General features: G+C 48.8%; 2 protein-coding genes across 2 annotated transcripts in view; one reads left to right on the forward strand and one right to left on the reverse strand.

Moving 5' to 3' along the window:
- Positions 1-5,992, reverse strand: part of EML2 (EMAP like 2) — a 63,998-nt gene extending 58,006 nt beyond the window's left edge. The window contains exons 1-2 of the mRNA XM_077463328.1: positions 5,846-5,992; positions 5,492-5,677 (exon numbers count right to left, since the gene is read on the reverse strand). Coding sequence (XP_077319454.1) covers positions 5,492-5,677; positions 5,846-5,912 — 253 coding nt within the window. The 5' untranslated portion in view covers positions 5,913-5,992. The remainder of the gene's footprint in view (positions 1-5,491; positions 5,678-5,845) is intronic.
- Positions 5,993-25,568: 19,576 nt separating this feature from the next.
- The window catches only part of GIPR (gastric inhibitory polypeptide receptor), a 36,447-nt gene continuing 35,285 nt past the window's right edge, over positions 25,569-26,730 (forward strand). The window contains exon 1 of the mRNA XM_077463206.1: positions 25,569-25,789. The gene's annotated coding sequence lies outside the window, so the exon portion shown is untranslated. The remainder of the gene's footprint in view (positions 25,790-26,730) is intronic.

The raw sequence follows: 26,730 nt of genomic DNA on the forward strand, positions 1-26,730 counted from the left end.
AATTATTAGTTGAGCGTGTGAACCGACGCACGCATAAGTGCAAGAGATGACAATATGCCGGCGCACGTGATAATAATATGCCATTGATAATAGCGCACGCCGTATCAGTCCATTCACACGGGGGCAACGCGACTTCCAGCGCGACTTTGGGAGGCAACTTGGACACGACTTGAGTGTGAATTACAGCGCGACTTGGGGCGACTTCAACACGACTTTAAGTTGCCTCCAGGCCAGGAAACTTTAATTATAAATAAAAAACCGGCATGGGTTTCCCTCCAAGAGCATGCCAGGCCCTTCAAAAAAAAATGGTGTGGGGGTCCCCCTCAAAATCCATACCAGACCCTTTATCCCAGCACGCAACCTGGCAGGCCACAGGAAAAGAGGGGGGAGGAGAGAGCGCCCCCCCTTCTGAACCGTACCAGGCCACATGCCCTCAACATTGGGAGGGTGCTTTGGGGGTACCTCCAAAGCACCTTGTCCCCATGTTGATGAGGACAAGGGCCTCATCCCCACAACCCTAGCCATCGGTTGTGGGGTTCTGCGGCCGGGGGGCTTATCGGAATCTGGAAGCCCCCTTTAACAAGGGGACCCCCAGATCTCAGCCTTCCCCCCTGTGTTAAATGGTAAGGGGGTACAAAAGTACCCCTACCATTTCACCAAAAAAGTGACAAAAATGTAAAAAATGACAAGAGCCAGTTTTTGACAATTCCTTTATTAAAGTCTTCTTCTTTCCATCTTCTTCTGGTCTTCTTCCTTCTTCTTTCCTTCATCCTTCGGTTTCTTCTTCCATCTTCTTCTTCCTCTGATCCTCTTCTTGCTCCATTGTTCTCGTCCGGCATCTCATCTTCCCCCACAGCGTCTCTTCTTCCTCGCTTCTCTTCTTCTGACAGTTCTTATATAACGGAGGGCGGGGCCACCCGGTGACCCCGCCCCCTCTGACGCACTGTTCCATTATATAAGTGTCAGAAGAAGAGAAGCGTCACACAGCGGGAGCCTCCCATGGCGAGGAGCGGCCCGAGAACGAAGCGAGGAAGAAGAGATGCCATGGAGGAAGATGGCGGACGAGAACACCAGAGCAACAAGCAGAGGAAAAAGAAGATGCAGGAAGAAACCGAAGGATGAAGGAAAGAAGAAGGAAGAAGACCCGAAGAAGATGGAAAGAAGACTTTAATAAAAGAATTGGCAAAAACTGGCTCTTGTCATTTTTGACACTTTTTTGACACTTTTTTTGGCTTCGCTCCCCCCCCCCTCTTTTCCTGTGGCCTGCCAGATTGCATGCTCAGATAAGGGTCTGGTATGGATTTTGAGGGGGGCCCCCCCCCACACCATTTTTTTTTTGGCGCGGGGTTCCCCTTAAAATCCATGCCAGACCTGAAGGGCCTGGTATGGAATTTCGGGGGGACACCCAGGCATTTTTTTTTCTTAATTTTTTTTTCTTCTTAATGCTAACATGACCTGTGTGCAAATAGTCTTAAAAAAAAACAAAAGTGAACCAGCGTAAAAAAAAATTAAAATCAAGTTGAGAGGTGCGCTTGTTCAACTCCTGCCCGGCCGGGCTGTGTGCTCGGATAAGGGTCTGGTATGGTAGGGGTTCCCCTTTAAATCCATACCAGGTGAACGGGGCTAGCGCGGTGTCAGTCTCGCCGATGGAGGCGGCGGCATTCACTTCCTTCGCTAATCCCGTCTACCTGGAGCCACGTTCAAAATGAATGGATTTTACTCCACGTGTGGGCAAGTCTGTTCATCTCAGTCCATAGCCTGGCGGATTGTCCGCTGGACCTAGTCCGGTCATGTGTGGGCAAGTCCGCTCGTTCGGAAAGTCCAGTGGCCCGCTGCTGCAAAGTCGGGCAGATAGTGTGCTGGACTAAGTCCGCCGCATAGCCTGATCGTGTGTACGCGGCATCAAAAGACACATTGTATCAGATTCATGGGCCCCTAAAAAGACACATTGTATCCGATTCTTTAGATATATCAGTCGGTATTTTGCACCCTAAGCAAGACCAGCTACTTGCGCCACCCAGGAAAAAAAGCCAGGTGGACAGGAGAGGAGGGTGCAGCCAGGTGGGGGAGGATGAAGCCAGGTGGGGGGAGGATGGAGCCAGGTGGGAGGGGAGAGGAAACAGGAGAGGAGTGTGGAGGGTATGACAGTGGGCGGTATGTACAGGAGAGGAGTGTGGAGGGTATGACAGTGAGTGGTATGTACAGGAGAGGAGTGTGGAGGGTATGACAGTGGGCGGTATGTACAGGAGAGGAGTGTGGAGGGTATGACAGTGGGCGGTATGTACAGGAGAGGAGTGTGGAGGGTATGACAGTGAGTGGTATGTACAGGAGAGGAGTGTGGAGGGTATGACAGTGGGCGGTATGTACAGGAGAGGAGTGTGGAGGGTATGACAGTGGGCGGTATGTACAGGAGAGGGGTGTGGAGGGTATGACAGTGGGCGGTATGCACAGGAGAGGAGTGTGGGGGGTATGACAGTGGACGGTATGTACAGGAGAGGAGTGTGGAGGGTATGACAGTGGGCGGTATGTACAGGAGAGGGGTGTGGAGGGTATGACAGTGGGCGGTATGCACAGGAGAGGAGTGTGGGGGGTATGACAGTGGGCGGTATGTACAGGAGAGGGGTGTGGAGGGTATGACAGTGGGCGGTATGTACAGGAGAGGAGTGTGGAGGGTATGACAGTGGGCGGTATGTACAGGAGAGGGGTGTGGAGGGTATGACAGTGGGCGGTATGTACAGGAGAGGGGTGTGGAGGGTATGACAGTGGGCGGTATGTACAGGAGAGGAGTGTGGAGGGTATGACAGTGGGCGGTATGTACAGGAGAGGAGTGTGGAGGGTATGACAGTGGGCGGTATGTACAGGAGAGGAGTGTGGAGGGTATGACAGTGGGCAGTATGTACAGGAGAGGAGTGTGGAGGGTATGACAGTGGGCGGTATGTACAGGAGAGGAGTGTGGAGGGTATGACAGTGAGTGGTATGTACAGGAGAGGAGTGTGGATTGTATGACAGTGGGCAGTATGTATAGGAGAGGAGTGTGGAGGGTATTACAGTGGGCAGTATGTATAGGAGAGGAGTGTGGAGGGTATGACAGTGGGCGGTATGTACAGGAGAGGAGTGTGGAGGGTATGACAGTGGGCGGTATGTACAGGAGAGCGGTGTGGAGGGTATGACAGTGAGTGGTATGTACAGGAGAGGAGTGTGGAGGGTATGACAGTGAGTGGTATGTACAGGAGAGGAGTGTGGATTGTATGACAGTGGGCAGTATGTATAGGAGAGGAGTGTGGAGGGTATGACAGTGAGTGGTATGTACAGGAGAGGAGTGTGGAGGGTATGACAGTGAGTGGTATGTACAGGAGAGGAGTGTGGAGGGTATGACAGTGAGTGGTATGTACAGGAGAGGAGTGTGGAGGGTATGACAGTGGGCGGTATGTACAGGAGAGGAGTGTGGAGGGTATGACAGTGAGTGGTATGTACAGGAGAGGAGTGTGGAGGGTATGACAGTGGGCGGTATGTACAGGAGAGGAGTGTGGAGGGTATGACAGTGGGCGGTATGTACAGGAGAGGAGTGTGGAGGGTATGACAGTGGGTGGTATGTACAGGAGAGGGGTGTGGAGGGTATGATAGTGAGCAGTATGTACAGGAGAGGAGTGTTGGGGGTATGACAGTGGGCGGTATGTACAGGAGAGGAGTGTGGAGGGTATGACAGTGGGCGGTATGTACAGGAGAGGAGTGTGGAGGAGATGACAGTGGGCAGTATGTACAGGAGAGGAGTTTGGGGGGTATGACAGTGGGCAGTATGTACAGGAGAGGAGTTTGGGGGGTATGACAGTGGGCGGTATGTACAGGAGAGGAGTGTGGAGGGTATGACAGTGGGCGGTATGTACAGGAGAGGAGTGTGGAGGGTATGACAGTGGGCGGTATGTACAGGAGAGCGGTGTGGAGGGTATGACAGTGAGTGGTATGTACAGGAGAGGAGTGTGGAGGGTATGACAGTGAGTGGTATGTACAGGAGAGGAGTGTGGATTGTATGACAGTGGGCAGTATGTATAGGAGAGGAGTGTGGAGGGTATGATAGTGAGTGGTATGTACAGGAGAGGAGTGTGGAGGGTATGACAGTGAGTGGTATGTACAGGAGAGGAGTGTGGAGGGTATGACAGTGAGTGGTATGTACAGGAGAGGAGTGTGGAGGGTATGACAGTGGGCGGTATGTACAGGAGAGGAGTGTGGAGGGTATGACAGTGAGTGGTATGTACAGGAGAGGAGTGTGGAGGGTATGACAGTGGGCGGTATGTACAGGAGAGGAGTGTGGAGGGTATGACAGTGGGTGGTATGTACAGGAGAGGGGTGTGGAGGGTATGATAGTGAGCAGTATGTACAGGAGAGGAGTGTTGGGGGTATGACAGTGGGCGGTATGTACAGGAGAGGAGTGTGGAGGGTATGACAGTGGGCGGTATGTACAGGAGAGGAGTGTGGAGGAGATGACAGTGGGCAGTATGTACAGGAGAGGAGTTTGGGGGGTATGACAGTGGGCAGTATGTACAGGAGAGGAGTTTGGGGGGTATGACAGTGGGCGGTATGTACAGGAGAGGAGTGTGGAGGGTATGACAGTGGGCAGTATGTACAGGAGAGGAGTTTGGGGGGTATGGCAGTGGGCATTATACTGAAGGTAGTATGTAGGGAAGGGCAGTATGTGGGGGGTAATTTTGGGAAAAGTGTAGCGTGTAGGGGGGTAATTTGGGGAAAAGGGCAGTATGTGGGTGGGAGGTGGGGGAATTTGGGGAAACGGAGCAGTATGTGGGGGGAGGGGGTAATTTGGGGAAACGGGGCAGTATGTGGGGGGGAGGGGGTAATTTGGGAAAACAGGGCAGTATGTGGGGGTAATTTGGGGAAACGGGCAGTATGTGGGGGGAGGGGGTAATTTGGGGAAATGGGCAGTATGTGGGGGGGAGGGGGTAATTTGGGGAAACGGGCAGTATGTGGGGGGGAGGGGGTAATTTGGGGAAACGGGCAGTATGTCGGGGGAGGGGGTAATTTAGGGAAACAGGCAGTATGTGGGGGGGGGTAATTTGGGGAAACGGGCAGTATGTGGGGGGGAGGGGGGTAATTGTTATGTGGGGAGATTCTCCAGCATGTCGGGTCATCGCTCGTTTTCTGGTGCTCCTTTCCTGATTTGCTGAACTACAAGTCCCAGCTCACCCTGCAGTCTGTGTTGTTATTGTCAGAGAGGCCATGTGGTGGTGGGTGGGGCTTCTATCCAATCTCAGACTTGGCTCCTCCCCGATGCCCATGTGGGATTGGACACATCTGACACATGGCGGGTGCTGCGCACCAATCAGGTTGCAGCGGTCAGTTCTCTAGGGCCGGTTGGAGAAGATATTGGGAGTTGTGATTGGTTGGTGGGGTCAGTGTTTTTCTCCTGATGATTGGGGGGGGGAGGGCAGAGCGCCCCCCGGTGGATGGAATAATATCAGTAATATTGATGATCTCTCACCTTGTCTCCCCCGCAGGGGGTCGCCCCTCTCCTCGCACACTCGCAGCCTCCTCAGCGCGTCGCTCAGCGCAGCGCGCAGCACCTGCATCTCGTCCTCCTGGAGCTGCAGCCGCTGTTCCAGGTTGGATATTCGGTCATCGGTGTCCATGGCGCTGGGGCCCGACAGGCCGTCATCTAGGGTGCAATCTGGAGATTAGAGAGCTCACAGGCCTGGAAGGGTTAACCGGCCCCTATAGATGTATAGCATCCCCTCCCCCACCCCACAGATGGTACCAGGCTGTGCCACCCTCACAGGGCCCATTGTCATCCCATCCCCCTCCCCCCCAGTCCTCCGCCATCCTCCGCCATCCTCACCATTACAGTACTGCAGCAGGGAACTGGTGTCATAGACGGAGCTGCCCCCGGCCCCGGACTCCGACATTCTGCCCGCCGTCTGCTACCGTCTCCCAATCTTCTCTGCCCTCCCTCTGCCTGCCAGACTCCCGTCCTTTCTTCTCACATCCCTCCTTCTCCCGTCACCATGGTAACTGCTTCCTGCAGCATCTTCTGCTCTGATACTACCCCCCCCCCCCTCCAATCCCCCATCACTGGAGAGCATGCTTCCCTCTGTATATATAATATATACTACACCCCCCATCACTGGAGAGCATGCTTCCCTCTGTATATATAATATATACTACCCCCCCCCATCACTGGAGAGCATGCTTCCCTCTGTATATATAATATATACTACCCCCCCCCCATCACTGGAGAGCATGCTTTCCTTTGTATATATAATATATACTACCCCCCCCATCACTGGAGAGCATGCTTCCCTCTGTATATATAATATATACTACAGCCCCCATCACTGGAGAGCATGCTTCCCTCTGTATATATAATATATACTACACCCCCCATCACTGGAGAGCATGCTTCCCTCTGTATATATAATATATACTACACCCCCCCCCCCATCACTGGAGAGCATGCTTCCCTCTGTATATATAATATATACTACACCCCCCCCCCCCCATCACTGGAGAGCATGCTTCCCTCTGTATATATAATATATACTACACCCCCCCCCCCATCACTGGAGAGCATGCTTCCCTCTGTATATATAATATATACTACACCCCCCCCCCCATCACTGGAGAGCATGCTTCCCTCTGTGTATATAATATATACTACACCCCCCCATCACTGGAGAGCATGCTTCCCTCTGTATATATAATATATACTACACCTCCCTCCCATCACTGGAGAGCATGCTTCCCTCTGTATATATAATATATACTACACCTCCCTCCCATCACTGGAGAGCATGCTTCCCTCTGTATATATAATATATACTACCCCCATCACTGGAGAGCATGCTTCCCTCTGTGTATATAATATATACTACACCCCCCCATCACTGGAGAGCATGCTTTCCTCTGTATATATAATATATACTACACCCCCCCCCCCATCACTGGAGAGCATGCTTCCCTCTGTATATATAATATATACTACACCCCCCCCCATCACTGGAGAGCATGCTTCCCTCTGTGTATATAATATATACTACACCCCCCCATCACTGGAGAGCATGCTTCCCTCTGTATATATAATATATACTACCCCCCCCCCATCACTGGAGAGCATGCTTCCCTCTGTATATATAATATATACTACACCCCCCCCCCCATCACTGGAGAGCATGCTTCCCTCTGTGTATATAATATATACTACACCCCCCCATCACTGGAGAGCATGCTTCCCTCTGTATATATAATATATACTACACCTCCCTCCCATCACTGGAGAGCATGCTTCCCTCTGTATATATAATATATACTACACCTCCCTCCCATCACTGGAGAGCATGCTTCCCTCTGTATATATAATATATACTACACCCCCCATCACTGGAGAGCATGCTTCCCTCTGTATATATAATATATACTACACCTCCCCCATCACTGGAGAGCATGCTTCCCTCTGTATATATAATATATACTACAACCCCCATCACTGGAGAGCATGCTTCCCTCTGTATATATAATATATACTACACCCCCCATCACTGGAGAGCATGCTTCCCTCTGTATATATAATATATACTACACCCCCCCCCCATCACTGGAGAGCATGCTTCCCTCTGTATATATAATATATACTACACCCCCCATCACTGGAGAGCATGCTTCCCTCTGTATATATAATATATACCACACCTCCCCCATCACTGGAGAGCATGCTTCCCTCTGTATATATAATATATACTACACCCCCCATCACTGGAGAGCATGCTTCCCTCTGTATATATAATATATACTACACCCTCCCATCACTGGAGAGCATGCTTCCCTCTGTATATATAATATATACTACACCCCCCCCCCATCACTGGAGAGCATGCTTCCCTCTGTATATATAATATATACTACACCCCCCCCCATCACTGGAGAGCATGCTTCCCTCTGTATATATAATATATACTACACCCCCCCCCATCACTGGAGAGCATGCTTCCCTCTGTATATATAATATATACCACACCTCCCCCATCACTGGAGAGCATGCTTCCCTCTGTATATATAATATATACTACACCCCCCCCCCCATCACTGGAGAGCATGCTTCCCTCTGTATATATAATATATACTACACCCCCCCCCATCACTGGAGAGCATGCTTCCCTCTGTATATATAATATATACTACACCCCCCCCCATCACTGGAGAGCATGCTTCCCTCTGTATATATAATATATACTACACCCCCCCCATCACTGGAGAGCATGCTTCCCTCTGTATATATAATATATACTACCCCCCCCATCACTGGAGAGCATGCCTCCCTCTGTATATATAATATATACTACACCCCCTATCACTGGAGAGCATGCTTCCCTCTGTATATATAATATATACTACACCCCCCATCACTGGAGAGCATGCTTCCCTCTGTATATATAATATATACTACACCCCCCCATCACTGGAGAGCATGCTTCCCTCTGTATATATAATATATACTACCCCCCCCATCACTGGAGAGCATGCCTCCCTCTGTATATATAATATATACTACACCCCCTATCACTGGAGAGCATGCTTCCCTCTGTATATATAATATATACTACACCCCCCATCACTGGAGAGCATGCTTCCCTCTGTATATATAATATATACTACACCCCCCCATCACTGGAGAGCATGCTTCCCTCTGTATATATAATATATACTACACCCCTCATCACTGGAGAGCATGCTTCCCTCTGTATATATAATATATACTACACCCCCCATCACTGGAGAGCATGCTTCCCTCTGTATATATAATATATACTACACTCCCATCACTGGAGAGCATGCTTCCCTCTGTATATATAATATATACTACCCCCATCACTGGAGAGCATGCTTCCCTCTGTATATATAATATATACTACACCTCCCCATCACTGGAGAGCATGCTTCCCTCTGTATATATAATATATACTACACCCCCCCCATCACTGGAGAGCATGCTTCCCTCTGTATATATAATATATACTACACCCCCCATCACTGGAGAGCATGCTTCCCTCTGTATATATAATATATACTACACCCCCCCATCACTGGAGAGCATGCTTCCTTCTGTATATATTATATATACTACACCCCCCCATCACTGGAGAGCATGCTTCCCTCTGTATATATAATATATACTACACCGCCCCCATCACTGGAGAGCATGCTTCCCTCTGTATATATAATATATACTACACCCCATCACTGGAGAGCATGCTTCCCTCTGTATATATAATATATACTACACCCTCCCATCACTGGAGAGCATGCTTCCCTCTGTATATATAATATATACTACATCCCCCCATCACTGGAGAGCATGCTTCCCTCTGTATATATAATATATACTACACCCCCCATCACTGGAGAGCATGCTTCCCTCTGTATATATAATATATACTACACCTCCCTCCCATCACTGGAGAGCATGCTTCCCTCTGTATATATAATATATACTACACCCCCCATCACTGGAGAGCATGCTTCCCTCTGTATATATAATATATACTACACCCCCCCATCACTGGAGAGCATGCTTCCCTCTGTATATATAATATATACTACACCCCCCATCACTGGAGAGCATGCTTCCCTCTGTATATATAATATATACTAAACCCCCCCCCCCCCCATCACTGGAGAGCATGCTTCCCTCTGTATATATAATATATACTAAACCCCCCCCCATCACTGGAGAGCATGCTTCCCTCTGTATATATAATATATACTACACCCCCCATCACTGGAGAGCATGCTTCCCTCTGTGTATATAATATATACTACACACCTTCCCCCTGCCAACCCATCTGTTAGGGATTGGTCAGGGCCCTCATAAATACTCCAGGCAGCTCCTCCACTCCCATTCTTCTGGGAGTTTGCAGCAAGTTCCAGAAGTAGGGTGGGGGGGGGGGGGGGGGTCTCACAGGATCTGCCTGTGAGTCATCCTGCCCTCCCTGGGTCACTCACCTGACCAAGATAAAACAGCACAGGCTTGGCTGGCAGTCAAGCCTGAACAATTTTCCCTAACAAAAAAAAAAGATTCTAGCACACTAGAGGGTGCTACATGTATGTCAATCCTTTCTCCACTTTACTAACAATCTGATTGTGTGAGACCTATCAAACCTGAGAACACGGAGCTATCAGACCTGAGAACACGGAGCTATCAGACCTGAGAACACAGAGCTATCAAACCTGAGAACATGGAGCCATCATACCTGAGAACACTGAGCTATCAGACCTGAGAACACTGAGCTATCAGACCTGAGAACACTGAGCTATCAGACCTGAGAACACTGAGCTATCAGACCTGAGAACACGGAGCTATCAAACCTGAGAACACTGAGCTATCACACCTAAGGACAAGGAGCTATCAGACCTGAGAACACTGAGCTATCACACCTAAGGACAAGGAGCTATCAGACCTGAGAACACTGAGCTATCACACCTAAGGACAAGGAGCTATCAGACCTGAGAACACTGAGCTATCAGACCTGAGAACACAGAGCTATCAAACCTGAGAACACTGAGCTATCAGACCTGAGAACACTGAGCTATCAGACCTGAGAACACGGAGCTATCAGACCTGAGAACACAGAGCTATCACACCTAAGGACAAGGAGCTATCAGACCTGAGAACACAGATCTATCAGAGCTAAGAACACAGATCTATCAGAGCTGATAACACAGATCTATCAGACCTGAGAACATGGCGCTGTCAGACCTGCGAACATGAAGCTATCAGACCAAAGAACACAAATTTATCAGACCTGAGAACACAGAGCTATCAGACCTGAGTACACGGAGCTGTCAGACCTGAGAACACACATCTATCAGACCTGAGAACAAGGACCTGTCATACCTGAGAACACAGATCTATCAGACCCGAGAAGATGGAGCTGTCAGACCTGAGAACATGAAACTATCAGACCCACGAACACAAATCTATCTGACCTGAGAACACGGAGCTATCAGACCTGAGAACAAGGACCTGTCAGACCTGAGAACACAGATCTATCAGACCCGAGAACATGGAGCTGTCAGACCTGAGAACACAGAGTAATCAGACCTGATAACACAGAGCTGTCAGACCTGAGAACACAGAGCTATCAGACTTGAGAACACAGAGCTATCATACCTGAGAACACAGAGCTATCATACCTGAGAACACAGAGCTATCAGACCTGAGAACATGGAGCTGTCAGAGCTGAGAATACAGAGCTATCAGACCTAAGAACATGGAGCTGTCAGACCAGAGAACATGGAGCTGTCAGACCTGAGAACACAGAGCTATCAGATCTGAGAACACAGATCTATCAGGTCTGAGAACATAAAGCTGCCGGACCTGAGAACACAGAGCTATCAGACCTGAGAACATGGAGCTGTGAGACCTGAGAACATGGAGCTGTCAGACCTGCGAACATGGAGCTATCAGACTTGTGAATATGCATTTATCAGGCTTGAGAACATGAAACTATCAGACCAAAGAACACAAATTTATCAGACCTGAGAACACGAAGCTGTCAGACCTGAGCACACAGAGCTGTCAGACCTGAGAACAAGATCTGTATTCTCAGGTCTGACAGGTCCTTGTTCTCATGTCTGACAGCTCCATGTTCTCGGGTCTGATAGATCTGTGTTCTCAGGTCTGACAGGTCCTATCAGACCCGAGAACATGGAGCTGTCAGACATGAGAACACAGAGCTGTCAGACCTGAGAACAAGGACCTGTCAGACCTGAGAACACAGATCTATCAGACCCGAGAACATGGAGCGGTCAGACCTGAGAACATGAAGCTATCAGACTTGAGAACACAGAGCTATCAGACCTGAGAACATGAAACTATCAGACCCACGAACACAAATCTATCCGACCTGAGAACACAGAGCTATCAGACCTGAGAACTAGGACCTGTCAGACCTGAGAACACAGATCTATCAGACCAGAGAACACAGAGCTATCAGACTTGAAAACACAGAGCTGTCAGTACTGAGAACACAGAGCTATCAGACCTAAGAACACGGAGCTGTCAGACCTGAGAACACGGAGCTACCAGATCTGAGAACACAGATCTATCAGACCTGAGAACATAAAGCTGCCAGACCTGAGAACATGGAGCTCTCAGACCTGAGAACACATCTATAATACCTGAGAACGCAGAGCTATCAGACCTAAGAACATGGAGCTGTCAGACACGAAAACACAGAGCTGTCAGTACTGAGAACACAGATCCTGCCCCAGGGGACATGGATCAATGCAAATTTTTTTTTTAAAAACTGCAGTTTTTTCGGGAGCAGTGATTTTAATAATACTTAAAGTGAAACAATAAAAGTGTAATATTCCTTTAAATTTCATTCCTGGGGTGTGTGTATAGTATGCCTGTAAAGGGGCGCAGGTTTCCGTTACATCAGAGGGGGCGGGGTCACCGGAACCTCACTAGGGAAGCCCGGTTTTCCCCTTTAGTCAGGTGACGGGTGGCCCCGCCCTCCTCAGATAAGAAGTGTCAGGCTGCCGGGATTCCCGCAGTGTCTCCGGTGGAGACAGAGGATGGATGTCCTGCGCTGGAGGGAGAGATCACCCGTCACTGGATCAGATGAGCCATCGCTGGACCCCAGAGAGATGATCATCCATCGCTGGATAGCAAGAGTGGATTACCACCGCTGGAATCTTTTTTTTATTTTTAATAAAGGACTTTTGCCAACGGTGTGTGTGTTTTTTGAAAAAAATTTACACTTTCTTTGTGAAATGTTAGGGGTACTTTTGTACCCCCTTACCATTTCAAACAGGGGGAGGGCCAGGATCTGAGGGTCCCCTTGTTAAAGGGGGCTTCCAGATTCTGATAAGCCCCCCGCCCGCAGACCCCCACAACCACCGGCCAGGGTTGTGGGGATGAGGCCCTTGTCCTCATCAACATGGGGACAGGTTGCATTGGGGGGGACCCCAAAGCATCCTCCCAATGTTGAGGGCATGTGGCCTGGTACGGTTCAGGAGGGGGGTCTCTCTCTCTCGTCCCCCCTCTTTTTCTGTGGCCTGCCAGGTGGTGTGCTCGGATAAAGGGTCTGGTATGGATTTTTGAGGGGAACTCCACACCATTTTTTTTTCATTTGGTGTGGAGTTCCCCTTAAAATCCGTCTGGTATGGATATTTGGGGGGAACCCCACGTAATTTTTTTTTAAATGTGATGCGGGGTTCCCCTTAATATCCATACCAGACCTGAAGGGTCTGGTAATTGAATTTGGGGGAACCCCACGCTTTTTCTTTTTTTTTATCAATGACTTTCAATGAGTGTTCATAGCCGCGAGTGATTTTAAATTACTTTTCTTCCTGCAGAAATGACACTTTGTGCAGGGACAGTTCTAAGCACGGGAAACATGCGCCCCTTCACAGGCATACTATAGACACCCCCCAGGTACGAAATGTAAAATATTACACTTTTATTGTTTCACTTTAAGCATTATTAAAATCACTGCTCCCGAAAAAACTTCAGTTTTTAAAACTTTTTTTTGCATTGATCCATGTCCCCTGAGGCAGGACCCGGGTCCCCAAACACTTTTTATGACAGTAACTTGCATATAAGCCTTTAAAATTAGCACTTTAGATTTCTCCCATAGACTTGTACAGGGTGTTCCCCGGCTTTTCGTATTTGCCGCGAACACCCCAAATTGTTCGGTGTTCAGTGAACAGGCAATGTTCGCATCGAACACGAGTTTGACTCAAACTCGAAGCTCATCCCTAGTCCTGAGAACACAGATCTATCAGACCTGAGAACTTGGAGCTATCAGACCTGAGAACCCGGAGCTATCAGACCTGAGAACCCGGAGCTATCAGACCTGAGAACACGGAGCTATCAGACCTGAGAACACAGAGCTATCAGACCTGAGAACACGGAGCTATCAGACCTGAGAACACAGAGCTATCAAACCTGAGAACACGGAGCTATCAGACCTGAGAACACAGATCTATCAGACCTGAGAACTTGGAGCTATCAGACCTGAGAACTCTGAGCTATCAGACCTGAGAACACGGAGCTATCAGACCTGAGAACATGGAGCTATCAGACCTGAGAACACGGAGCTATCAAACCTGAAAACACGGAGCTACCAGACCTGAGAACACGGAGCTATCAGACCTGAGAACACGGAGCTATCAGACCTGAGAACACAGAGCTATCAAACCTGAGAACACGGAGCTGTCAGACCTGAGAACACAGATCTATCAGACCTGAGAACACAGAGCTATCAGACCTGAGAACACGGAGCTATCAGACCTGAGAACACGGAGCTATCAGACCTGAGAACTTGGAGCTATCAGACCTGAGAACTCTGAGCTATCAGACCTGAGAACACAGATCTATCAGACCTGAGAACACGGAGCTATCAGACCTGAAAACACGGAGCTATCAGCCCTGAGAACACGGAGCTATCAGACCTGAGAACGCGGAGCTATCAGACCTGAGAACACGGAGCTATCAGACCTGAGAACACGGATCTATCAGAGCTGAGAACACGGAGCTGTCAGACCTGAGAACACGGAGCTATCAGACCTGAGAACACAGATCTATCAGACCTGAGAACACAGAGCTATCAGACCTGAGAACACAGATCTATCAGACCTGAGAACACAGAGCTATCAGACCTGAGAACACGGAGCTATCAGACCTGAGAACATGAAGCTATCAGACCTGAGAACACGGAGCTATCAGACCTGATAACACGGAGCTATCAGGCCTGAGAACACAGAGCTATCAGACCTGAGAACACGGAGCTATCAGACCTGAGAACACGGAGCTATCAGACCTGAGAACATGGAGCTATCAAACCTGAGAACACGGAGCTGTCAGACCTGAGAACCTCGGAGCTATCAGACCTGAGAACACGGATCTATCAGACCTGAGAACACGGAGCTATCAGACTTGAGAACACGGATCTATCAGACCTGATAACACGGAGCTGTCAGACCTGAGAACACGGAGCTATCAGACCTGAGAACACGGATCTATCAGACCTGAGAACACGGATCTATCAGACCTGAGAACACGGAGCTATCAGACCTGAGAACACGGAGCTATCAGACCTGAGAACACGGATCTATCAGACCTGAGAACACGGAGCTATCAGACCTGAGAACACGGATCTGTCAGACCTGAGAACATGGAGCTATCAGACCTGAGAACACGGAGCTATCAGACCTGAGAACACGGAGCTATCAGACCTGAGAACACTGAGCTATCAGACCTGAGAACACGGAGCTATCAGACCTGAGAACATGGAGCTATCAGACCTGAGAACACGGAGCTATCAGACCTGAGAACACAGATCTATCAGACCTGAGAACACAGAGCTATCAGACCTGAGAACACGGAGCTATCAGACCTGAGAACATGGAGCTATCAGACCTGAGAACACGGAGCTGTCAGACCTGAGAACATGGAGCTATCAGACCTGAGAACACGGAGCTATCAGACCTGATAACATGGAGCTATCAGGCCTGAGAACACAGAGCTATCAGACCTGAGAACACGGAGCTATCAGACCTGAGAACATGGAGCTATCAAACCTGAGAACATGGAGCTGTCAGACCTGAGAACACGGAGCTATCAGACCTGAGAACACGGATCTATCAGACCTGAGAACACGGAGCTATCAGACTTGAGAACACGGATCTATCAGACCTGATAACACAGAGCTGTCAGACCTGAGAACACGGAGCTATCAGACCTGAGAACACGGATCTATCAGACCTGAGAACACGGAGCTATCAGACCTGAGAACACGGAGCTATCAGACCTGAGAACACGGAGCTATCAGAGCTGAGAACACGGAGCTGTCAGACCTGAGAACACGGAGCTATCAGACCTGAGAACACGGATCTATCAGACCTGAGAACACGGATCTATCAGACCTGAGAACACGGAGCTATCAGACCTGAGAACATGGAGCTATCAAACCTGAGAACATGGAACTGTCAGACCTGAGAACACGGAGCTATCAGACCTGAGAACACGGATCTATCAGACCTGAGAACACGGAGCTATCAGACTTGAGAACACGGATCAGACCTGATAACACGGAGCTGTCAGACCTGAGAACACGGAGCTATCAGACCTGGGAACACGGATCTATCAGACCTGAGAACACGGATCTATCAGACCTGAGAACACGGAGCTATCAGACCTGAGAACACGGATCTATCAGACCTGAGAACACGGAGCTATCAGACCTGAGAACACGGAGCTATCAGAGCTGAGAACACGGATCTATCAGACCTGAGAACACGGAGCTATCAAACCTGAGAACACGGATCTATCAGACCTGAGAATACAGAGCTATCAGACCTGAGAACACGGAGCTATCAGACCTGAGAACACAGAGCTATCAGACCTGAGAACACGGAGCTATCAGACCTGAGAACACAGAGTTATCAGACCTGATAACACAGAGCTATCAGGCCTGAGAACACAGAGCTATCAGACCTGAGAACACGGATCTATCAGACCTGAGAACACGGATCTATCAGACCTGAGAACATGGAGCTATCAAACCTGAGAACACGGAGCTGTCAGACCTGAGAACACGGAGCTATCAGACCTGAGAACACGGATCTATCAGACCTGAGAACACGGAGCTATCAGACCTGAGAACACGGAGCTATCAGACCTGAGAACACTGAGCTGTCAGACCTGAGAACACAGATCTATCAGACCTGAGAACATGGATCTGTCAGACCTGAGGTTATAGAGCTATAAAGCCCCATACACACTATCAGATTTTCTGATGATTTTTGTCTTCAGATTTACCAAAACCATGTAGTAGAAGGGCCGGCCTGATTGCAGACACATTGAAACTCCTAAGGTTTGACCTCATATTATATGGTTTTGGTAAATCGGAAGGAAAAAATCTGCAGAAAATCTGATAGTGTGTGGGGGGCTTTAGAGATAACAGAACTAAGAATAGAAACCTATCATACCCGGGATTACAGAGCTATTATCCCTTGTACACACGGTCGGACATTCTGACAACAAAATGCGTTGGATTTTGTCCGAAACTTGTGTTGCATACACACGGTCGGACAAAGTTGTCGGAAAATCCGATTGTACATAACGTGATGAGGTTATTTCGTTAGGACGTGACTACATTCAGGCTAGTAGCCAATAGCTTTGGTCTAGGAATTTGATCTGAGCATGTGTGGCACTTTGTCAGATCTGAATTCTCTACAAATGATCGGACAAAGTCCGATCGGATCATGTTGTCAGGAAATTTTACAGCCCAGCTCTAAAACTTTGTCGGTTCCGATATTCCGACGGAAACAGTCCGATGGAGCCCACACACAGTCGGATTATCCCACAACACCGTCCGATCGGACATTTTCCGTTGGAATATCCGACCGTGTGTACAAGGGCTTAGACCTGAGAACGTGGCACAAAACCACTTCTCTTGTCCTGCATGTTTTATTCTTAGTATGTGTTCTTATTCTCTATGTATGGAGTCTGCACAGTACCACGTCTGTTTTGGTAAAGAGACCGATGTGATTGGCTCAGTGATCTCTGTACAGCACTGCGGTATATGTCAGAGCTATACAAATGTATAATAATAATAGTGTGTGACTAGGGGGACATTAGAGTGTAAGCTCCTCCTGCAGGGGGGATGTTATCGGGTAATATATGTAATGCCACCCCCTCCCCTGGTAATGGTGGGTCCTCTATGATTAGTACATAGGTGGTAATGGAGGTAAGTGCTGCGTTGTCTCACTTATCATATAATTGAATTGTTTACAGCCGTATCTGCGTTCTTCCCACGCTGCACTTATCTCGGATTATTCCCCTCACTGTCTGTCTCACCTCTCCGGGAATGCCTTGCAGTGCCCAGTCTCAGTACCAGTCACCCGCTGATGGTAGTTGGCGCACAGACAGTGCATGGGTTGGTGTCTCCCCATACAGGTGAGAGTCACCGTCCTCCCTCCCCACATACACATCTCTATCTGTATGATAATAAAACTTCCACACCGGAGCCAAGTGGCAGGAAGCCAGATCAGAGGGTACGTCACAAAGCATGCCAGAGATATCAGCCAAGCAATCATACCCCAGGGAGGTCTGCCAGCCTCCACCTGGGCTCTATCCATCCACAGCCCTCTATGGGGCACACAGGAAGCTTAGCCTATGTCCAGGGGGTAACATCACCCCAAGAGATACATAGTGGGGGGGAGGGGGGCACTCTCTTATTTATGCCCTCTGTGGAGCTCTCTGTTACACTCTGGGGGTATCCCAGATCCTGTATGCTTACAGGGCTCTCTGTAACCCTCTGGGGGAATGTTGGCCTCCTAGAACCTCTGTGGGTCTCTCTGTTACCCGCTCGGTGGGTTGTTGTCTCCTGTGCCCTTGTTACTTTCCATATGAAATCTTTGCTCTCTGTTAGCCCCTGTGGGAGATTGGTCTCCTAGAACCTCTCTGTTATCCTCTGGTGGGATCTCTAATATTTATGTCCTCCTCAAAGCTCTCTGTTACCCTCTGGAGGAAAGTTCGCCTCCTAGAACCTTTGTGAGGTGCTCTGTTACCCTCCACAGGGATCTCAGCTTCCTACATCCCTCATAGAGCTCTCTGTTATGCTCTTTTGGGATGTTGGCTCTATGTTACCCTCTAGGCGGATCTCAGCCTCCTGTAGGGCTCTTTGTTACCCTCTGGGGGGATTTTGGCTTCCATAAGACTTTCCGTTACCTTAAGGGGGGATCTCAACCTCCATAGGGTTTTGTTACCCTCTGGGGAAATATCAGCCTCTATAGGGCTCTGTGTTATCCTCTGGCGGGATCTTGGCCTCCATAGGGCTCTTGTGTCACCCTCTGGGAGGATCTCAGCCTCTACAGGGGTCTATGTTACCCTGTGGGGGTGGATCTTGGCCTCCATAGGGCTCTGTATATCCTCTGGGGGGGATCTTGGCCCCCATAAGACTCTATGTTACGCTCTGGGGCAATCTCAGCCTCCATAGGGCTCTGTGTTACCCTCTGGGGGGGATCTTGGCCCCCATATGGCTCTATGTTACCCTCTGGGAGGATCTCAGCCTCTATAGGGTTCTGCATTATCCTCTGTGGGGGGGATCTTGGCCTCCATAGGGCTCTGTATATCCTCTGGGGGGGGGATCTTGGCCCCCATAAGACTCTATGTTACCTTCTGGGGCGATCTCAGCCTCCATAGGGCTCTGTATATCCTCTGGGGGGGATCTTGGTCCCCATAAGATTCTATGTTACCCTCTGGGAGGATCTCAGCCTCTACAGGGCTCTATGTTACCCTGTGGGGGGATCTTGGCCCCCAATATGGCTCTATGTTACCCTCTGGGAGGATGTCAGCCTCTATAGGGTTCTGCATTATCCTCTGGGGGTGGGTCTTGGCCTCCATAGGGCTCTGTATATCCTCTGGGGGGGATCTTGACCCCCATAAGTCTCTATGTTACGCTCTGGGGCGATCTCAGCCTCCATAGGGCTCTGTGTTACCCTCTGGGGGGGATCTTGGCCCCCATATGGCTCTATGTTACCCTCTGGGAGGATCTCAGCCTCTATAGGGTTCTGCATTATCCTCTGTGGGGGGGATCTTGGCCTCCATAAGATTCTATGTTACTCTCTGGGGCGATCTCAGCCTCCATAGGGCTCTATGTTACCCTCTGGGAGGATCTCAGCCTCTATATGGCTCTATGTTACCCTCTGGGAGGATCTCAGCCTCTATAGGGTTCTGTGTTGGACACAAGTCATTTTGCGATGCCGGATCCGTCTGCGGGCAGAGGACAGACAGTCACTGATGAGAGTTTCCTTCCTCTAATGTCATTACTGTCCCCACATCCTTCTCTTACTGTCATCCGTCCTCCGGGGGTCCTGAGGCTGGGAGGAGGCCGCACAGGATGATGGGGGACATATAGACGGAGGGGGCTGGAGGGACCATTTACAGTGAAGAGTTTAATGGGGGGATAAGAGGCATCATTATAACAAGAGGGGCAGTGAGAGCCCTCCAGAGTGAATTGGGATGGAGGAGGGGGGAGGCCCGGACTCCTCGTACCTGATGTCAGACTCTCCTCCATTGTTCTCTATTGATCGGTTCATCAATAGATGCAAAGGAATGCCACACACTGGAGGTGACACTCGTTAAACTTTAACAATGCCATCAATGTCTCAGATATGAGAGGACGCAGCCAGACAGTCACTATGGCCATACACCGATACCAGGAGGAAAATTTCAGACAGTGCTCCATTATTCCTCGCTGACTCCAGTAATACTGAGATGGGATGAGGGCCTCTGCTGGGGAACACTGACAAGACAGCATGACCTGGGAGGATGTTCGTGGAATGATGGGTCACATGTCGTCCAGTCAAGCAAAATGCTGGTTATATACCGTGCTGTGCAAAAGTTTTGGGCAGGTGTGAAGAAATGCTGCAAAGTAAGAATGCTTTCAGAAATCTATATTTTAATTGTTTCTTTTTGATGAATTTACAAAAAGCAAATTGAGCGAAGAGAAAAAAAATATCAATCAAATCAATATTTGGCGTGGCCGCCCTTTGGCTTCAAACCAGCATCAGTTCTTCCAGTCGCACACTTTGTACAGTCGCATACAGTCAGCGATTTTGTAGGATTAGAATCAGGTGTGTGATTAACCAATTATACTAAGCAGGTGATAATGATCATCAATTTCATATGGACGTGGCTGGTGCTCCAAATTTTTGGGGGGGGCGCAAACAAACTGAAAAATTCTGAAAAATACAGAAAAAAAACTTCACTTGCAGCCTCACTGCGCCCATCAAATGCAGCCACTTTGCGATCAATTGCCAACAGTGTGCCATCAATTACCACCACTGTGCCATCAAATGTAGCCACTGTGCCCATCAAATGCAGCCACTGGGCCATCAGTTGCCATCACTGTACCCATCAAATGCAGCCACTTTGCCATCAATTGTACCACTGTGCCATCAAATGCAGCCACTGTGCCCATCAAATGCAGCCACTGTGCCCATCAAATGCAGCCACTGTGCCATCAAATGCCGCCACTGTGCCCATCAAATGCAGCCACTTTGCCATCAATTTCACCACTGTGCCATCAAATGCAGCCAGTGTGCCATGAAATGCAGCCACTGTGCCCATCAAATGCACCCACTGGGCCATCAATAGCCACCACTGTGCCATCAAATGCAGCCACTGGGCCATCAATTGCCACCACTGTGCCATCAAATGCCACCACTGTGCTCATTAAATTCTGCCACTGTTCCCATCAAATGCAGCCACTTTGCCATCAATTGCACCACTGTGCCATCAAATGCAGCCACTGTGCCCATCAAATGCAGCCACTGTGCCATCAAATGCCACCACTGTGCCCATCAAATGCACACACTTTGCCATCAGTTGCCGCCACAGTGCCATCAAATGCAGCCACTGTGCCCATCAAATGAAGCCACTGGGCCATTAAAAACCACCACTGTGCCTTCAAATGCAGCCACTGTGCCCATCATATGCAGCCACTGGGCCATCAATTTCCACCACTGTGCCATCAAATGCCACCACTGTGCTCATTAAATGCCGTCACTGTGCCCATCAAATGAAGCCACTGTGCCCATCAAATGCAGCCACTGTGCCATCAAATGCCGCCACTGTGCCCATCAAATGCAGCCACTTTGCCATCAATTGTACCACTGTGCTCATTAAATGCCGTCACTGTGCCCATCAAATGCAGCCACTGTGCCCATCAAATGCAGCCACTGTGCCATCAAATGCCGCCACTGTGCCCATCAAATGCAGCCACTTTGCCATCAATTGCACCACTGTGCCATCAAATGCAGCCAGTGTGCCATGAAATGCAGCCACTGTGCCCATCAAATGCAGCCACTGGGCCATCAATAGCCACCACTGTGCCATCAAATGCCGCCACTGTGCCCATCAAATGCAGCCACTTTGCCATCAATTGCACCACCGTGCCATCAAATGCAGCCAGTGTGCCATGAAATGCAGCCACTGTGCCCATCAAATGCAGCCACTGGGCCATCAATAGCCACCACTGTGCCATCAAATGCAGCCACTGGGCCATCAATTGCCACCACTGTGCCATCAAATGCCACCACTGTGCTCATTAAATTCCGCCACTGTGCCCATCAAATGCAGCCACTGTTCCCATCAAATGCAGCCACTTTGCCATCAATTGCACCACTGTGCCATCAAATGCAGCTACTGTGCCCATCAAATGCAGCCACTGTGCCATCAAATGCCACCACTGTGCCCATCAAATGCACACACTTTGCCATCAGTTGCCGCCACAGTGCCATCAAATGCAGCCACTGTGCCCATCAAATGAAGCCACTGGGCTATTAAAAACCACCACTGTGCCTTCAAATGCAGCCACTGTGCCCATCATATGCAGCCACTGGGCCATCAATTTCCACCACTGTGCCATCAAATGCCACCACTGTGCTCATTAAATGCCGTCACTGTGCCCATCAAATGCCGCCACTGTGCCCATCAAATGCAGCCACTTTGCCATCAATTGCACCACTGTGCCATCAAATGCAGCCAGTGTGCCATGAAATGCAGCCACTGTGCCCATCAAATGCAGCCACTGGGCCATCAATAGCCACCACTGTGCCATCAAATGCCGCCACTGTGCCCATCAAATGCAGCCACTTTGCCATCAATTGCACCACTGTGCCATCAAATGCAGCCAGTGTGCCATGAAATGCAGCCACTGTGCCCATCAAATGCAGCCACTGGGCCATCAATAGCCACCACTGTGCCATCAAATGCAGCCACTGGGCCATCAATTGCCACCACTGTGCCATCAAATGCCACCACTGTGCTCATTAAATTCCGCCACTGTGCCCATCAAATGCAGCCACTTTGCCATCAATTGCACCACTTTGCCATCAATTGCACCACTGTGCCATCAAATGCAGCTACTGTGCCCATCAAATGCAGCCACTGTGCCATCAAATGCCACCACTGTGCCCATCAAATGCACACACTTTGCCATCAGTTGCCGCCACAGTGCCATCAAATGCAGCCACTGTGCCCTTCAAATGAAGCCACTGGGCTATTAAAAACCACCACTGTGCCTTCAAATGCAGCCACTGTGCCCATCATATGCAGCCACTGGGCCATCAATTTCCACCACTGTGCCATCAAATGCCACCACTGTGCTCATTAAATGCCGTCACTGTGTCCATCAAATGCAGCCACTGTGCCCATCAAATGAAGCCACTGGGCCATTAAAAACCACCACTGTGCCTTCAAATGCAGCCACTGGGCTATTAAAAACCACCACTGTGCCTTCAAATGCAGCCACTGTGCCCATCATATGCAGCCACTGGGCCATCAATTTCCACCACTGTGCCATCAAATGCCACCACTGTGCTCATTAAATGCCGCCACTGTGCCCATCAAATGAAGCCACTGTGCCCATCAAATGGCGCTATTGTGCCCCATCAAATGCAGCCACTGTGACCCTCACCCGTCCGCTCTCTGACTGGCAGACGCAGTGTTCAGGTAACATTGAGGAGCATAGACGCAGTGGTTGAGTAACATTGAGGAGCGTAGATGCAGTGGTCGGGTGATGTTGAGAACTATAGATGCAGTGGTCAAGTAACATTGAGCATAGGCGTAGTGGTTAGGTAACGTTGAGAACGGTAGATGCAGTGGTCAGGTAACGTTGAGGAGAGTAGACACAGTGGTTGGGTAATGTTGAGGAGCGTAGATGCAGTGGCCAGGTAACATTGGGGAGCGTAGATGCAGTGGTCGGCCAAGGAAACATAATTGAACAGTTGAAAGAGATATCATACTTTCTTCTCTTCCACATCAGAAGATGTCCAGCAGTGCCATCAGCACAAAACTGACGGAAACCAGTGGGACCCAGGTACCCCCATCTACTGTCTGGTGGGACCCAGGTACACCCATCTACTGTCTGGTGGGACCCAGGTACACCCATCTACTGTCTGGTGGGACCCAGGTACACCCATCTTCTGTCTGGTGGGACCCAGGTACACCCATCTTCTGTCTGGTGGAAACCAATGGGACCAGGTACACCCATCTTCTGTCTGGTGGAAACCAATGGGACCAGGTACACCCATCTACTGTCTGGAAAAGTCTGGTGGAAACCAATGGGACCAGGCACACCCATCTACTGTCTGGAGAAGTCTGGTGGAAACCAATGGGACCAGGCACACCCATCTACTGTCTGGAGAAGTCTGGTGGAAACCAGTGGGACCCAGGTACACCCATCTAGCATGGTGGTACTCAATGCTGAGAAATACAGACAGATACATCTCCATCATGCCATACCATCAGGGAAGCATGTGATTGGACCCAAATGCATTCTGTGGCAGGACAACCACCCCAAACATGCAGCCATGTCATTAAGAACTATCTTCGGTGTAAAGATAAAAGAAGAGTCCTGGAGTGGATGGTTTGGCCCCGACAGAGCCCTGATCTCACCATCATGGAGTCTGTCTGGGATGATATGAAGAGACAGAAGGATTGGAGGCAGCCGACATTCACAGAAGATCTGTGCTTAATTCTCCAAGATGTACCTAGAACAACCTACCGGCCGAGTTCCTTCACCAACTGTGTGCAAGTCTACCTAGAAGAGGGGGGGGGGGGTCACCCCAATTATTGATTGGATTTGGATCTCTCTTCATTTACTTTCCATTTTCTTCATTGATAAAAATAAAATATTAACACTTCAATTTCTGAAAGCATTCTTCATTTACAGCATCACACCTGCCTAAGCCCTTGTACACACGGTCGGAGAATCCGTCGGAATGTGTTCTATCGGACCGTGTCGTCGGATAATCTGACTGTGTGTGGTCTGCATCGGACTGATTCCGTCCGAATCTCCGTCGGACCCAATTTTCCAAGATGTTGGAAATATTTCCCAACCAACTGGTTCGATCGGACATACTCCGATCATGTGTAGAGAATTTTGATCAGACCAAGTGCCACGCATGCTCAGATCAAAGCTATTGGCTACTAGCCTGAATGTAGTCCCATCGTAACGAAATTACGTCACCGCATTCTGAAAGATCGGATTTTTCGACAACTTAGTCCGACCGTGTGTATGCAACAGTTTCGGACACAATCCGACGGACAAAATCCGCGGATTTGGTTGGCAGAATCTCCAACCGTGTGTACAAGGGCTTAGACTTTTGCACAGTACTGTGCATATATACTGTATATAGGAGACAGTATGAGAATACAGGGAAAGAGATATATATATATAGTATCAGCAGACAGAAGATTGGAGATGATGTATTGGGGATTCTATCATCCAATCAGAAGTGTAGTTTGTCCCAGGCTCACCCTCCACACCCCAGTATACACCTCTATAGAGTGACATCACCCCGTATACTGTCTATGTGTGATCTCCGCTCCTCCTCCATTCTGGGATCAGACGGTCGGAGAGCGGAGTTCTGGTGAGGAGAAGAGTGAGGATTACATAGACTGGATGTGTGACTTCCCATAGAGAGAGATATAGAGAGAGATAGATATATATATATATATATATATATATATATATATATATATATATATATATATATATATATATATATATATATACATACAGAGAGAAAGATATAGAGAGAGATATATATATTGAGATAGATATAGAGAGATAGGGATATATAGATAGATATATAGAGAGCCGTATTTGGGGGTCGGTGAGGACGGTGATATACATATAATGTGACAGATGAGGATTTCTATCTCCAATCACTGATTCCGGATTTCACTTTCCTCGGATATCAACAAGTAAGAAAATATACACTGTGCTCTCTATATCTGTACACTGTGCTCTCTATATATACTGTGCTCTCTATATACACTGTGCTCTCTATATATACTGTGCTCTCTATATACACTGTGCTCTCTATATCTGTACACTGTGCTCTCTATATATACTGTGCTCTCTATATACACTGTGCTCTCTATATACACTGTGCTCTCTATATCTGTACACTGTGCTCTCTATATATACTGTGCTCTCTATATCTGTACACTGTGCTCTCTATATACACTGTGCTCTCTATATACACTGTGCTCTCTATATACACTGTGCTTTCTATATCTGTACACTGTGCTCTCTATATACACTGCGCTCTCTATATCTGTACACTGTGCTCTCTATATACACTGCGCTCTCTATATTTGTACACTGTGCTCTCTATATCTGTACACTGTGCTCTCTATATACACTGTGCTCTCTATATCTGTACACTGTGCTCTCTATATACACTGTGCTCTCTATATCTGTACACTGTGCTCTCTATATACACTGCGCTCTCTATATCTGTACACTGTGCTCTCTATATACACTGCGCTCTCTATATTTGTACACTGTGCTCTCTATATCTGTACACTGTGCTCTCTATATACACTGTGCTCTCTATATCTGTACACTGTGCTCTCTATATACACTGTGCTCTCTATATCTGTACACTGTGCTCTCTATATACACTGCGCTCTCTATATCTGTACACTGTGCTCTCTATATACACTGCGCTCTCTATATTTGTACACTGTGCTCTCTATATCTGTACACTGTGCTCTCTATATACACTGTGCTCTCTATATCTGTACACTGTGCTCTCTATATACACTGTGCTCTCTATATCTGTACACTGTGCTCTCTATATACACTGCGCTCTCTATATCTGTACACTTTGCTCTCTATATACACTGTGCTCTCTATA

This window comes from Lithobates pipiens, unplaced genomic scaffold, assembly GCF_037356315.1.
Source record: "Lithobates pipiens isolate NorthernLeopardFrog02 unplaced genomic scaffold, aLitPip1_a1.2 Scaffold_3, whole genome shotgun sequence".
NCBI lineage: Eukaryota > Metazoa > Chordata > Amphibia > Anura > Ranidae > Lithobates > Lithobates pipiens.